The 17,494-nt window shown below is 36.0% G+C and overlaps 1 protein-coding gene across 2 annotated transcripts in view; it reads right to left on the bottom strand.

The window, feature by feature from the left end:
• RAD51C (RAD51 paralog C) overlaps nt 1-17,494 on the bottom strand; it is a 29,091-nt gene that overhangs the window by 7,589 nt on the left and 4,008 nt on the right. For both annotated transcript variants that reach the window (XM_046674483.1, XM_046674482.1), the window contains exons 4-5: nt 15,742-15,875; nt 4,839-4,970 (exon numbers count right to left, since the gene is read on the bottom strand). In XM_046674483.1, coding sequence (XP_046530439.1) covers nt 4,839-4,970; nt 15,742-15,875 — 266 coding nt within the window. The remainder of the gene's footprint in view (nt 1-4,838; nt 4,971-15,741; nt 15,876-17,494) is intronic.

A 17,494-nucleotide genomic window follows, 5' to 3' on the forward strand; every position in this document is an offset into this window, starting at 1 on the left:
ACTAGGAGCATTGGAAAAACCTCACTTTTAAGTTTTGTATAAGCCAATAGAAACAACCAGAGCAATAACAACATCAGTAGTGGTAACAAACATTTATTACTTAATATTAATTAACATAACATTGAGTACTTAATTTATGCCAGAAACTATGTTAAGTGGTTTACCTTTATTATTTCACCTAATCTTCACAACTACTCTATGAATAAGGTATTATTATTATATTGTTATTCCAGTTTAACACATGAGGAATCAGAAGCTTAGAAAGCCTGAGTGTTCTTTACCACTGTTGCCACTCTAGAATATACTTATTCAAAGGATATGAAATCCTTAATAAATAACTCACTGTTTACATTTTTAGGGAAGAGACAAATAACAGTATTACCATTTGTAATTTTACAGAAAAAAGAAACTGAAGCAAAGAATTATGAGAAGAGAGCTAAAATCATAAAGAAAGTACAGTGTAAGTAAAAGAACTGGGAAAAAATAAAACCCAGTAATCAGGTCAAATGACCCCAAAGTATGACTGTTAGTCTGCTGGTAACAGATACAGGTGTGGCTTTACTCACAGATGGCCCTCAAAGCTAAAAATATTGTGAATTCTTTTGGATTAAATAGTGGCCTATAGAAAAGATTCCAGGGGCTGGCCCAGTGGTGCAGCGGTTAAGTGCACATGTTCCACTTTGGTGGCCTGGGGTTTGCAGGTTTGGATCCCGGCTACAGACACGGCACCTCTTGGCATGCCATGCTGTGGCAGCCGTCCCACATCTAAAGTAGAGGAAGATGAGCATGGATGTTAGCTCAGGGCCAGTCTTCCTCAGCAAAAAGAGGAGGATTGGCAGCAGATGTTAGCTCAGGGCTAATGTTCCTCAAAAAAAAAGAAAGAAAGAAAAGACTACATGTTTCGAAACACTAATTTTAAATTAGAGAAAACAAGTGTTTAAGGCTGACTTAATACAGTAAAAGTCAGATTATTTGGTACCTTATCATCCAAAATTCTCCAGAAATGGTTATTTAAAATATTTGTCCAATACAGATCTTCCCTTCAGAAATAAGATAGATACTACTGCAAGCTGAAACGGACAAAGAACTTCTATGAAAAGCAATGAGAAAAGGTACCTACTCTGAAAAAGTCATCAATTCTATAAGAAAACTGAGAAATAAAAGGCTATTTGGCTGTTCTTACTACAGTGGGAACACCCCAAAATTTTTGTTTATCTACAAAGGAAAAATCTGTGATCCATTTAGATCTCAGTTAGGCACCAAAAATGGATGGCATGACTTTCTTCTAGGTCCTCTTCCCTTAAGAGCCATAGTGGCTTCCCCACGTTTACTTCATACCAGGCATCTTAGAACAAGCTAAGCAGGAATTTAAATTGGTAATTAACTGAAATATATTACTAACTGGCATCCCCAACATGCTAAACAATACCCTTTATGTACATACTACCAAGTGTTTAAGCTTTAGCAACTGGGATATTTACTTACACTAACACTTTTTGGTTAGAGAGCACTATCCAATTTTGCAGCCATTAGCCACATAGAGCTTTTTCAAGTTAAATTAGGGGCCAGCCCCATGGCCAAGTGGTTACGTTCCCATGCTCCACTGTTGTAGTCCAGGGTTTTGCTGTTCGGATCCTGGGCACCAACCTAGCACTGCTCATCAAGGATGCTGAAGCGGCATCCCACAAAGCAGAACTAGAAGGACCTACAACTAGAATATACAACTATCTACTGGGGGACTTTGGGGAGGAGAAGAAGAAGAAGAAGAAGCAAAAAAGAAGATTGGCAACAGATGTTAGCTCAGGGCCAATCTTTGGGAAAAAAAATTTTAATTAATTAAAACTAAAAATTCAGTTCCTCAGTAACACTGGTCATATTTCAAGTGCTCAACAGCCATGCAACTACTGCATTAGAAGGGCATTTTCATTTTTACAGTAAGTTCTCTCAGACAGCACTGGTTTAGAGAGTATTTAGTTTATCCATTACATATTTTGAGGAAAATGTAACTAGACATACTGGCTTATCAGCTGTTCCACATCCCCAAATTAGAATTTGCACTGTTAGCAAATATTTATAAAATAATTACACTACTTCTGCAAAAAACGTTGGGTTTACCATGATACAAATGAAATTACTGTGTGATTACTCCAAGCTCCTAAAAAATGAGTCTTTACAATAGTGAAGTAACAATCACCTTGACATTAACTGCATTGCTTTAAAAATACTTCTGCTACCCAAATGTCCTTCAGTTGATGCATAGATAAAATGTGGTACAGCGATAAAATGCAAAGTTATTTGAATACTGATACATGCTACAACGTGGATGAATCTTGAAAACATTATGCAAAGTGAAAGAAGCCATACATAAAAGACCACATACTGCATGATTCTATTTATATAAAATATCCAGAAAAGACAAATCCAGAGAGACAGAAAGCAGACTAGTGGTTGTTGGTGGCTAAAGGGAGGGTGCAATGGGGAGTGATGGCTAACGGGTATTTTTTTGGGGGGGTGAAGGAAATATTCTAACATTATATAGTGATGGCTGCACAACTCTGTGAATATATTAAAAACCACTGAACTGTACACTTTAAAAGAGTGAATTTTATCATATGATAATTATATCTCAATAAAGCTGTTAAAAAACATTCTGCTAATAATCAAATAAATGCATCTCTAAAAGGACTCTTTCCCTATCAGTTTGGCAAAGATTTAAAAGACTCAAAATTGGTAAAGATGAAAGAAAACAAGAATTCCCATTCATTGCTGTAGAGAATATACTGTGGAATACAATTTCTGAGGGCAATTTGATAATATATATCAACATGTTTAAAAAATAGAGATATCCCTTGGGCTTAATACTTTCAGAAATAATGGGACAAATGGACAAAGCAGCATATATAGAGTTGTTGATTGCAATATTTTAAATGGTGAAAAACTGGAGCTAGCTTTAAAGACAATCAATAGTGAGGTGGTTAAACAATTATGCCACAATCATAGAATGGAATACCATGGAGCTGTTAAGGTAAGGTAGACATATAAAGTAGTATATATGGATAGGAAGATATTCACAAAATATTAAATGAAAACAAAAAATTGCTTTGTATAACAGCATGCATAATTTGATTTCACTTTAAAAATATGTTTAGATGTGCAAAGAATAAGTGTGGAAAAATATGTACACCAAACTCAACAATAATCATCTCTGGGTAATAGATAATTACTTACTATCTACATCTTTGTTCAGAAATTTTTTTACAGCAAGCATATAGAACTTAAAATTGTAAACTGTATTCATGATCAAAGGTCATACATGTTTCTATAAATGCTAACTGGGAAATTAAAAATCAAGCAAGGAAAAATTTATAAAGTAAGAGGGGAAAGAATGCCCTCAACCCTACAAAATCCTATCTCTAGAAGTAGCCACTGTGAATGTTTTGGTCCTTTCAGATCTTTTCCTTCATATATAGAAATATAATGGCACGTACATAATTTTTATTTTTCTCAAAAGTGGGATCACACTAAATATATTATTATGCAACTTGAATTTTTTCACTTAATCATATATCTGGATATATCTTGTTCCATGTTAGTGAGTGTATATTTACATTACTCTTCTTAAACCTTGCATAGTATTCCATGTTATTGTTTGGATCACTTTTTTAGTCAGAAAAGATGAAGCTACTTTTGTTAAAAACAAAAACCTAAGGGGGCTGGCCCCGTGGCCGAGTGGTTGGGTTCACGCGCTCTGCTGCAGGCAGCCCAGAGTTTCGTTGGTTCGAATCCTGGGCACGGACATGGCACTGCTCATCAAACCACGCTGAGGCAGCGTCCCACATGCCACAACTAGAAGGACCCACAACGAAGAATATACAACTATGTACCGGGGGCTTTGGGGAGAAAAAGGAAAAAATAAAAATCTTTAAAACAAAAACAAAAACAAAAACCTAAGGAATTATGCAACCCATTAGTCTTGAGTGCCCCCTACTGGAGGTTCTTCACTGATATTAACAAAACGCTAAATTACAAATTAATGGCAAGAAATAATTCAAAGACAGGACAGTATGATTTTCAGCATACGGCAAAAAAAAAATCTAAAAACTCAAAATAAAAGATGTTTTGAAATGATTTTATCAAGAAGTTCTTTCTTTCTTTACAATGTATTATAGGTACGTACTAAGGACTCTCTAATGGGGGTAAAGATAAGAAAATCAACTTAAGCAGTTTGAACTTCTCCCATTTCCCTCCCAGACAAGCATGTATATTTGTGTCAGCGGTGGGATAAGGTTGCAGAATGGGAAGTGATAGCAAACAGGCAGTAAAAAAAAAAAAAGAGTTTTTCCTCACTCCTTTTTCTCTTTACTTCTACGCTTATTTTTACCTCTCTCCTCACAATTCAAATCTAGAAGTTAGCTCCATCTCCACACATCTAGGTTATTTATAACATGTAATTTTTCTATCTGTCTGAGTCTGTGATTTTAGACTATGTGATAATCAAGGACTCAGAGTAAAAGAAAAATGGGACTACTGGAAGAGCTTACCTGAAAAAATCAAGTATATTCAAAGAAAACACTGCAATTACCAAAGGTGGCATTTCTTTATCAAAGTCCATTTTAAAAATATGGCATCTTGATTATGCTTATTTTCCAGGAAAACTGATAAACAACACTTACAAGTGGATTTTTTACAGAAACCAAACCAAAACAAACATACATTCAAAATTCTATGTCTATATTGTTTGCTTTTAGTCAAGCAAACTCTATTCTGCTATTTCTAGACATTAATGTTTTATACAATCTTGACTTTACCAGAAAATCCTCTTAACTAATAATACTTACAGCTAATCTGTGATTATTTGCAAGGCTGATCATTTGCTGGGCTAGGCCATTTAACAATCGAGTACGAAGGGATAGGTCATCTAGGTCATGACGAAAAGGAAAAGCAATACCATCCACTATCACTAATCGAACCTAAATACAGAAGAGATAATATGAGGTTTGGTATTAAAAAGAAAATAATAAAAATGGCATACAAAAGCATAGACTATTGCAGAAAAAAACCCCTTAAAATCTAGGGTTCTACTTCCAAATCTCCAAAGGTTTTATTTTGGAGTTATAAATGTATTCATTCAATGCTTTCTGCACTAATCACCAATAATTAAAATGTACTCTGGTTTGATAATTTATCAACTTAAAAAAGTAATTCAACAAAAAGAAAAAGGAACAATTACAATTTTCTTATAATTTGCCACTAAACAGTCTACAGAGGTATTTTATACTGATACAAAGCACATTTGAAGTTTTAGTAAAGCAAATTCTCAATTAAATATGTCACTTTTACCTCCAGGAGTCTTTTTATATTAAAAAAAAACCTATTCAAATATTAAATTATAATATCTTCTTCAAAAACTTAATTCTTGGTATTCTTTTTCCCTTAACTTTAAATATACCATAGGGCAATTAACCATTACAGACTCTGTTATAACACAGAATTCAGCTTGAGGCAGGTTTGTCTTAAATTCCAATCAAGGAAGTTTACTTATAGATGATAAACATTTTCATAACAGTTTCACTTTCCTCAGCCATAAAAAGGAATGAAGTACTGACACACGCTACAAAGTGGATGAACTTTGAACACATTATGCTAAGTGAAAAAGTCAGACAAAAAAGGTCACATATCATGATTCCATTTTTATGCAACATCCAGAATAGGTAAATTCATAGAGACAGAATGCAGACTGGTGGTTGCCAGGGGCTTTGCAGGGAGGGAGGAATAGAAGGCAAATCCTTAATGGGTATAAGTTTCCTTTTAGGGTTACGAAAATGTTTTGGAACTAGATCGAGGTAGTGATTGCACAACATTATGAATGTACTAACTGCACTGAATTTTCACTTTAAAATGGTAAATTTTATTAGGTGAATTTAACCTCAATAAAAAACTGAAACCAACAAAAGCTTTCTGTAAGACTCAACTGGCTATATGGAATTTATAGTAGAGTACTGTACCTTTTATTATTACTTTTAAATGGTTTATATCAGCAACTTTATAATAAACTTACGTATGTATATATGTGTGTACATTTTTTTCCTGGAAAGCCAGTCATTAAACATTTACCAGCATACCAAGAGAAGAAAGAAGAATCAGATTATATATATATTTATTCAGTGGTTCTCAAAGGCCAGAAGGTGGTAGGATGACGTATTCACATTGTTGAAAGAAAAAAACTCCCAATGAAGAACTGTATATCTGGCAAAAGTATTCTTCAAAAATGAAGCAGAAATTAAGACATTACCAGGTAAACAAAAAATGAGAGCTCATCACTAGTAGATCTACCCTACAAGAAATGCTAAACAGAGTCCTTCAGGCTGAAATGAAAGGACACTAGTTAGTAACTCAAATCCACACACAGAAATAAAGAACACCGGTAAATATAACTATGTAAGTAAATCTAAAAGTCAGCATTAGGGGCCAGTCCAGCGGCAGAGTGGTTAAGTGTGCATGTTCTGCTTCGGTGGGCCAGGGTTCACCGGTTCAGATCCCGGGTGCAGACATGGCACCACTTGCCAAGCTATGCTGTGGTAGGCGTCCCACATAGAAAGCAGAGGGAGATGGGCACAGATGTTAGCTCAGGGCTAGTCTTTCTCAGCAAAAAGAGGAGAACTGGCAGCAGTTAGCTCAGGGCTAATCTTCCTCAAAAAATAAATAAATAAATAAATAAATAAATAAATAAATAAATAAATAAAATAAAAGTCAGCATTAATGTTTTAGTTTGTACCTACTCTTACTTTCTTTTTTCTTTCTTTTTTTTTCCAGGAAGATTAGCCCTGAGCTAACTGCTGCCAATCCTCCTTCTTTTTCTGAGGAAGACTGGCCCTGAGCTAACATCCGTGCCCATCTTCCTCTACTTTGTTTTACACGTGGAATGCCTACCACAGCAGGGCTTGCCACATGGTGCCATGTCCGCATCCAGGATCTGAACTGGTGAACCCTGGGCCACCAAAGCGAAATGTGAGCACTTAACTGCTGCGCCACCAGGCCAGCCCCTCTTCTTTTTTATTTAAAAGACAGCTATACAAAACAGTAATTATAAACCTATGTTGATGAGCATCCAATGTTTAAAGATGCCATTTGTGACAATAACAACATAAAGGAGGATAAATGGAGCTATATAGCAGCAAAATTTTTGTATACTGGCGAAACTAAGTTGGTATTAATTCAAACTAGATTACTATGAATTAAGATGTTAATTGTAATCACCAGGGCAACTAAGAAAATAGCTTAAAAATATACAGTAAAAGAAAGGAGAAAAGAATCAAAATTAAACACTAGAAAATATCTAACAAAAAAAAAGAAGGTAGTAATGGAGAAACTGGGAAACAAGATATAAGACATATATAAAACAAATAGCAAAATGGCACAAGTGCCTTCTTATAAGTAAGAAGATAAAATGTAAAGGGATTAAACTCTCCAATTAAAAGGCAGAGATTGGCAGAATGGATTTAAAAAATGATCCAACTATAGGCTTTCTACAGGAGATTCATTTTAGGTCCTAAGATACAAGTTAAGAATGAAAGGATGGAAAAAGATATTCCCTGAAAAAGTAACCAAAAGAGAGTTGTAGTGGCCATACGAATATCAGATAAAAGAGACTTTAAGACAAAAATTGTTATAAGAGATGAAGAAGGACATTGTATCATAATAAAAGGGTCAATCTATCAAGAAGACATAACGATTATAAATATATATAACTAACAAGAGCATCCTAAAATATATAAAGCAAAAACTGACAAAATTAAAGGAAGAAATAAGACAGTTCTGTGGCTGGCCCAGTGGCCAAGTGGTTAAATTTGCGTGTTCCGCTTCAGTGGCTCAGTGTTTTGCTGGTTCAGATCCTGGGCGTGGACATGGCACTGCTCATCAAGCCATGCTGAGGCAGCATCCCACATGCTACAACTAGAAGGAGCCACAACTGAAAAAAAAAATATGCAACTGTGTACCAGGGGGCTTTGGGGAGAAAAGGAAAAATAAAATCTTAAAAAAAAAAAAAGACAGACAGACAGTTCTACAATAATAATTGGAGATCTCAACACCCCACATTCAATGATGGATAGAACTAGACAAAAGATAAACAAGGAAAGGGAAGACTTAGAAACACCATAAACCAATTAGAACTAACAGATATATATAAAACCCTCCACTCAACAAGAGCAGAACATACATTCTTCTCAAGTGCACGTGGAACATTCTCCTGCATAGACCAGACGTTAGGTCACAAAATAAATCTCAATAAATTTACAAAGATAGAATCATATAAAATATCTTCTCAGACCAGAATGGAATGAAATTAGAAACAAACAGCAAAAGGAAATTTGGAAAATTTACAAATATATGGAAATTAAACAACATACTCTTAAATAACCAATAAGTCAAAAAAGAAATAACAAGGGGAATTAGAAAATACTTAAGAATGAATGAATATGAAAACACAATATACCAAAACTTATAGGATGCTATGAAGTGCTCAGAGGAATCTGTATAGCTCTAAACAACTATATGTAAAAAAAAAGAAAGAAAGAGAAAGATCTCAAACCAATAACCCAAACTTCTGCAAAACTAGAAAAAGAACAGCAAACTAAACCCAAAGAAAGCAGAAGAAAGGAAGCAATAAGATCAGAGTGGAAATAATCAAAACAGACAAGAGAGAAACTACAGGGGAAATCAATGAAATGAAAAGTTAATTCTTTGAAAAGATCAGTAAAATTGACAAACCTTTAATTAAACTAACTAAGAAAAAAAGAGAAAAGACTCAAATTACTCAAATCAAGAATGAAAGTGGGGACACTGCTACCAACCTTATAGAAATAAAAACAATTAAAGAGAATATAATGAACATTCATATGTCAAAAAATTAAATAACCTAGATGAAATGGACAAATTCATTGAAAGACACAAACTACCAAAACCGACTGGAGAAACAGAAAATCTGAATAGACCTATAACAAGCAAAGATACTGAATCAATAATCAAAAACCTTCCAACAGAGAAAAGATCAGGACCAGATGGCTTCACTGGTGAATGCTATTAAATGTTTAAAGAATTTACACCAATCCTTCTCCAAATTTTTCAAAAAATAGAGGGGGGAACACTTCCTAACTTACTCTATGAAGCCAGTATTACACTGATACCAAAGCCAAAGACATCACCAGCAAAGACAACTACAGACCAATTACAGATGCAAAAATCCTCAATAAAATACTTGCAAACCGAATTCCACAGCATATTAAAAGGATTATATACCATGATCAAGTGGGACTTAATCTAGGAATGCAAAGGTGGTTCAACATAGGAACATCAATCAATGAAATACACAATATGAATAATGTGGGGGAACCCACATGATCATCTCAATTGATGTAGAAAAAGCATTTGACAAAACCCAACACCTTTCGTGATAAAAACAATCAACAGACTAGGAATAGAAGAGAGCCTCCTCAACCTGAAAAGGAGCCCACAGCTAATATCATAAAGTCAATTCTCGTAATTTGCAGTTACGTTCTACAAAGTCACCAGGAAAGCTGGATGAGGGAATATTGAACCATTGCTCCTAGGGGAAATAGAGGGTTAAGTTTCTGCGAGCTTCTGGTCACATTTTTGTTAACTGATCAATATAAAACCTTATGTGTATTTCTATTTAAAGACATTTAACATATATCGTTGATTCACTAACACTGAAGTTGCAGCCAACAGCACCATAACTCATGCAGGAACGATGCTTATTCTAATGTATGTATTTTCTCCCTAACACAGATCACAGCCTTGCGCTTAGGAACAACAGACAGCACTTCAGCATGATGCTTGAGGGCCATGTTAAACAGTAAAACCACCAACAAAAGCACAAAAATACAAAAAAATATGGCATTAAATAAATCATGAAGAGGACCCTGTTTACAGTAGGAGAACTGAAACAAGAATGCAGAGAATCACCTTGTTCAACCTCAGCTGGGAAAATGTGTATTGGGAGACTCAAATTTTTGCCACTCTATGCTTGTCCACTACTATGCACTGAATTGTGTCCTCACATACAAAGTTCATATGTTGAAGCTCTAACCCCCAATGTAACTATATTTGGAGATAGGACTTCTAAGGAAGTAATTAAGGTCAATTGAGGTCATTAAGGGTGAGGCCCTGATCTGACAGGATTAGTGTCCTTAAAAGAAGAGACCCCAGAGAACTCACTCTTTCTTGATCTGCCATGTGAAAAACCGCAAGAAGGCAGCCTTCTGTAAGCCAGGAAGAGAGCCCTTGCCAGAAACAGAATCAGATGGAACCTTAATCTTGGACTTCTACCCTCCAAACTATGAGAAAATAAATTTTTGTTGTTAAAGCCAGCCAGTCTTGGTATTTTTATTATGGCAGCCAGAGCTGCCTAATACATCTACAAATGACTGTGGAAATGTTGTATTTATTTTGGGATTACATATAAAGTTTAGCAAGTAGGTGAGTTCACAATTACAAAATATGCAAACAACGATGATCAATTGTATTTTTTTTTTGGAGGAAGATCAGCCCTGAGCTAACATCTGTGCCAATCTTCCTCTACTTTCTATGTGGGACGCCTACCACAGCATGGCTTGATGAGCAGTGTCATGTCCGCACCTGGGATCCAAACCAGCGAACCCCAGCCCGCTGAAGCAGAATGTGCAAACTTAACCGCTGCACCACTGGGCCGGCCCCTCAACTGTACTTAATGGTGATAGACTGAAAGCTTTCTCCCAACGAGCAGGAATAAGACAAGGATGCCTGTTTTTATCACTGTTCCTCAAAATTGTACTAGAAGTTCTAGCCAGAGCAATTAGGCAAGAAAAAGAAATAAAAAGCATCCAAATTGAAAGTAAAATCTAAAATCTCTATTCATAGATGACACAACCTTATATATAAAAAATCCTAAAGAATCCACAAAAAATTACTAAAACTAATCAATAAATTCAGCAAAGTTGAGGTATACAAGATCAACTTATAAAAATCAGCTGTGGGGCCGGCCCCGTGGCCGAGTGGTTAAGTTCGTGTGCTCTGCTTCGGCGGCCCCGGGTTTTGCTGGTTCGGATCCTAGGTGCAGACATGGCACTGCTCATCAGGCCACGCTGAGGTGGTGTCCCACATGCCACAACTAGAAGGACCCACAACTAAAATATACAACTATGTACTGGGGGCATTTGGGGAGAAAAAGCAGAAAAAAAATCAGTTGTATTTCTGTATACTGGCAATAAACAATCCAAAAATGAAATTTAAAAAAACAATTTCATTTACAATGGCATCGAAAAGAATAAAATACTTAGGAATACTTGTACATTAAAAGCTATAAAACATTGTGGAAAGAAGTTAAAGAAGACCTAAATAAACAGACTGATATCCTGTGTTCATGGATTAGAAGACTTAATATTAAAATATCAATATACTCAATCTACAGATTCAGTATAATTTCAGTCAAAATTCCAACTGTATTTCTGCAGAAATGGACAAGCCTCCATTCATATGGATCAAATTCATATGGAATTGCAAGGGACCCAGAATAGCCAAAACAACCTTGAAAAGAAAGAACAAAGTTGGAGGACTCACATATCTCAATTTCAAAACATACTATGAAGCTACAGTAATGAAAACAGTGTGATGCTAGCATTAGAATACATATATATACATCCAGGGCTGGCCCCATGGCGAAAATCATTGAGTTCAAGTGCTCTGTTTCGGCGGCCCAGGGTTTCGCTGGTTCGGATCCTGGGCGCGGACATGGCACCGTTCATCAGGCCATGTTGAGGCAGTGTCCCAAAATAAGGCACCCTAGCATACTGAACATCTTACGTTGAAGGAGTTTGTGAAAATGGCAGGAGGAGGAAGGTCACTTTAACCTCCCTGACCTTGCTCTTCTTCCCTGAAAAGACATAAATCTCCTGTGTGAAAGGTACCCTCCCAGTATCAGAAGGGAGACATCCTTACCACCAGAGACAGGTAATTTATGGCTGAGAAGTCTGTATAAACAAACCTTGTTAATCTAATCCTTATCTTACAAGTTATTCCTTCACAATTTACCACCTCTAACCCAAAACCCTTTGTCTTACCAATTCTTCACAAATTTGTTTTTGTCTAAAAGGTATAAAAGCTTCCTGCTCTGGGCACTTTGTATTTCATTTTTTTGTGAAGGCTCCTATGTACACGTACATGTAAAGTTTCATGACCTTGGATTTGGCAATGGATTCTTATAAATGACACCAAAAACACAAATCACCACCACCACCAATAGACAAATGGGACTTCACCAAAATTTAAAACCTTTGTGCATCAAAGGACACTATTGAGAAAGTGAAAAGAAAATCCACAGAATGGAGAAAGAGTACTTAAGGGAAAACAAATGACTTTTTGGAAAAATAAATAGGTCCTTAGGAGAACAGACAAGAGATTTGATAGTTTTGTGACAATGTCTATCCTGGTGAAAGTTCCATGTAAACTTTCTTACAATTTATTGTAAGAAGAGTGTGTATTCTGCTGTTGTTGGGAAAAGCAGTGTATGGATACCCATTATATCCAGTTGACTGTGTTACTGAGTTTAAGTATGTCCTTACTGGTTTTCTGCCTGTTGGATCTGTCCTTTTCTGAAAGGTCTTGATGTCTCCAAATATAATAGTGAATCCATCCATTTCTCCATGCAGTCCTGCCATTTTTTGCCTCATGCAGTTTGATGCTCTGTTGTCAGGCACACACAAGTTATGGATTGTTATGTGTTTTTGGAGAATTGGCCCCTTTCTCATTATGTAATTTCCCTTTTTATCCCTGATAACTTTCCTTGGTCTGAAGTCTGTTCTCTAAAGTAAATATAGCTATTCCCGCTTTCTTTCAATTGGTATTAGAATGGTATCTCTCCAATCATTTATTTTTTATTTTTTTTAAAGATTGGCCCCTGAGTTAACAACTTGCCAATCTTTTGTTGTTTTTTTTTTGCTTTTTTCTCCCCAAATCCCCCCAGTAAATAGTTGTATACTTTTAGTTGTGGGTCCTTCTAGTTGTGGCATGTGGGATGCTGCCTCAATATGGCCTGATGAGCGGTGCCATGTCCACGCTCAGGATCCGAACCGGCAAAACCCTGGGCCGCTGAAGCAGAGTGCACACGCTTAACCACTCGGCCATGGGGCCGGCCCCTCTAATCATTTATTTTTAATCTACACGTATCTGCAGCAGCAGCTCTGACTGCCCATGGGTCCTGTCCCCGTGCTATTCCATACTATTCTTTAAATAAAAGAGCACTACTGCCAGGAAAAAAAAAAAAAAATCTACACGTATCTTTATATTTAAAGTGGGTTTCTTGTAGACAAAACATAGTTGGATCTTGTTTTTTGATCCACTGGTACAACCTTTTTGAAGGGCAATTTGTGTTAAACAGAAAGACTTCATTCAAGAATATTGCAATAGGGGTATTGCAATAGGCGAGAGAGATCAGGCTCCACCCCAAACACAACAAAGACAAGTTCATAGCCAAGGAGCAGGGCAAGGATGTCAGTGAATGGAACATTACTAAGAGATGACATCAAGAGCAGGGGGATTCTTGCTCAACTGACCTAACAGGATTCTTGTTATAGGCAGGCCAAAGTCATATACATCAAAGGTGGGGAACGAGGAACTTCAGATATCAAGGGTGATCAGATATTAAGGGTGGGATATTCTCTCTAAACTAACTTAACAGGATTGTTTACTATCATATATCCATGTTCATAGCAGCATTATTCACAATATAGTCATGTGTCACTTAAAGGGGATACATTCTGAGAAATGCATCCTTAGGCAATTTCATCACTGTGTGAACATCATACAGTATTACACAAACTTAGATGGTATAGCCTCCTACAGACCTAAGCTATATGGCACTAATCTTATGGGACCACTGTTGTATATGTGCTCTGTCATTGACCAAAACATCATTATGCAGCTCATGACTGTAATGAACTGGGCTGGTCAGGCCAAAGACAGGATGTGGGTCAAAGTCCAGACTTATTTCAAAAGAGGGCTCAGAGAAGGCTGACTAAAGTTTTGTCAAGGAGTGTCTTTGTCATGTATAATGTTTATCAAAATTAAAGATGCACATACTCTTTAATATTACGATTTTAATACTTAGAATTTATCCCATAAACATACAAGTGCACCCCAAGATATATGTATAACGATTATCTCCAAACCATTCTTGATAATAGCATCTAAAAGTCCAACAACAGAGGACTGGTTAAATAAATTAAGGTACCTACTTTTTCCTCTCAATTTTTTTTTATTGTGGTAAAACACACATAACGTAAAATTTACCATCTTAATCATTTTTAAGTGCACAGTTTTATGATATTAAATACATTCATAGTGCCATGTTACCATCTCCAGAACACTTTTCATCTTGTAAAACTAAAACTCCATACTCATTAAACAATAACTTTCCATTCTCCTCTTCCCCCGAGGCCCTGGCAACCAACATTCTACTTTCTGTCTCTATGAGTTTGACTACTCTTGATACCTCATATAAGTAGAATCATACGGTATGTCTTTTTTTGTGACTGGCTTATTTCACTTAGCATAATGTCCTCAAGACCTGTGTTGTAGCATATGTCAGAATTAATTTCTTTTTTTCTTCCTGCTTTTTCCCCCCAATCCCCCCAGAACATAGTTGCATATTTTAGTTGTGGATCCTCCTAGTTGTGGCATGCAGGACGCTGCCTCAGCATGGCCTGATGAGCAGTGCCGTGTCAGTGCCCAGGATCTGAACCGGAGAAACACTGGGCCTCCTGAAGCAGAGCGCGTGAACTTAACCACTCGGCCTTGGAGCTGGCCCCAGAATTTCTTTCCTTTTTAAGGCTGGATAATATTTCATTGTACGTATGTACTACATTTTGCTTATCTATTCATCCATCAATGGATACTTGGGTTGCTTCCACATTTTACCTATTATGAATAATGTTGCTATGAACATAGGTGTACAAATATCTCTCTAAGACCCTACTTTCAATTCTTTACTTATATACCCAGACACAGAACTGCTGGATGATACAGTAATCCCAATTTCAGTTTTTTGAGGAACCTTCATATTTTTTTCTACAGCAACTATACCATTTTACATTCCTACCAACAGCTGAAAGGTACCTTCTTAAAATGAAATAATATGCAGCTTAAAAAAGAATGAGGTCTATCCATATGTGTTGGTACCGAAATACATGCAAAACACTAATCCAAGATGGAAGGTATAGAAAATATTACATTATTATCCTATTAAGAAATGTTAAAAATGGGTAGATAGATAGTGCAATATCTATAAAAAAAATGCTTTTGAGAAGACACACAAGAAAGTATTAATAGTAGTCAACTTTGGAGAGAGGCACTAGGAAACAGTAGCAAAAGGGAGGTTTTCTTTTTCATTTTATACCTTCCTATACAGTTTGTTTGACAGGAGCTATTCCACCCTTACTGGAGGTGGAACCTCTTTCTTTATTATTTCAATTTCTTACTTTGGGCATTTATATATATATTTATTTTTACATATACACATATGTGTGTGTGTGTGTATATATATGCTATAAAAGGTAAACATAAAATTGTAGGACAAGGAAGAGATTTTCAGAATTGGCTCATGCCACTGTACTATTTACTTATTTTTTGTGCTAATCAAACACCTTCAAACATACTTGATTAGTTATATTTCAGTAGTTTGAGTCATACCTTTGAGTGTTCTGAAAGGAAGTCTGGAAGGAGATAAACTTGTGCCAGTAGCTCTGTGTAGTCACGACAACGAAAATAATAAATATGGGAAAGAATATTTTCAAGAGTGAAATCCTCCAAAGCTTTTGAGTACTCTGAAATAAACAACAAAACGCTATTAAAATAATTAGTTTTACCTGTTTTGATTTATTGGTGACTGTGGGAAAACAATGTCTTTGAATAACAAAATGCTTCACTGTAAATAGCAAAACCATTCACTTTAATTGAAAGACAAAACTGTAGCAAAATTATTATAAACTATCATTTCATCATTCCTGGTCTCTTATTTTTATCTTTCCATTGTTTCCTTATATACTAGGCTATCTAGAAATTGTTTATACACATACACGACTAGAGTTTTAATGCCTGCGGTCTTCATATTTCTAGCTAATTTCCATTGAATAGAAGTAACATAATGGAATTCCTCTTGTTTTTTCCACAGGACTACAAATTAAGAGTTAAAAGGAATAATGCTCAAAAGAAGCATTTTTTTCCCTCTTAAATGTTGTAGTATAACTTGTTATTTAACTAGAAACAACAACAACAAAAATTCTGTCCTTAGATTGAATTTAAAAAAATAACCCGTTTGGTTTGGTACATATTTCAGAGAGAAACCAATTTAAAACTATTGCATTTTAAAATGTACTTAAGTTTTAACATTGAAAAAAAAGCCCAAGAAATTAAATTTCAGAAAACATTGCCTATTGCAAATATACATTTAAAAAGTTCTTTTTCCTTTGATGAGGAAGATTCATCCTGAGCTAACATCTGTTGCCAATCTTCTATTTTGTATGTGGGTTGCCACCACAGCATGGCCATGACTGGTGTAGTTCTGCACCTGGGAACTGAACACGGGCTGCCAAAGCAGAGAGAGCCAAATTTAACCACTAGGCCACCAGGGCTGGCCCCTAAAAAGTTCATTTTACCCAAAAAATAACAGCTTAATCACACACCAATCATTAAATACTCTCTATCCTAGTACCATACCTACAATATTTACAATAAGATTTTAAGACACTATTACAAATACACATTGTAATATGAGTAGCTTTAAGGACTTTCAGTAGATACACTGGTCATTAGTTAAAAGGAACACCTAGTACTCTCATGGAAAATAAAGATATCCAACGGCCGGCCCCGTGGCCGAGAGGTAGAGTTCGCGTGCTCTGCTTCAGCGGCCAGAGTTTTGCTGATTTGGATCCTGGGCGCAGACATGACACCACTTGTCAGACCATGCTGAGGCGGTGTCCCACATAGCACAACCAGAAGGACCTACAACTAGAATATACCACTATGTACTGGGGAGCTTTGGGGAGAAAAAGAAGAAAGAAAGAAAGAAAAAAGATTGGCAACAGATGTTAGCTCGTGTCAATATTTAAAAAAAAAAAGAGATCCAGCTGATTACACTCATTCAAAGGGAATACAGTCATGCACTGTATAATGATGTTTCCGTCAACGATGAACTACATATACAATCGTGATGCTATAAGATTAGTAACATACTGCCTAAGTGTGTAGTAGGCTATACCATCTAGGTTTGTGTAAGTACCCTTTATGATTTTTGCACAATGACGAAATCGTCTAATGATGGGTTTCTCAGAATATATCCCCATTAAGCACAGGACTATACAAGCATCTTACGAAGAGTATTACGTTTTTTAAAACTTCTAGAGAAAAGAGTAAGGATTGTGTATCAAAAAATAAAGTAAGATAA

The sequence above is a fragment of the Equus quagga genome, chromosome 11, assembly GCF_021613505.1.
Source record: "Equus quagga isolate Etosha38 chromosome 11, UCLA_HA_Equagga_1.0, whole genome shotgun sequence".
Taxonomy (NCBI): Eukaryota; Metazoa; Chordata; class Mammalia; order Perissodactyla; family Equidae; genus Equus; species Equus quagga.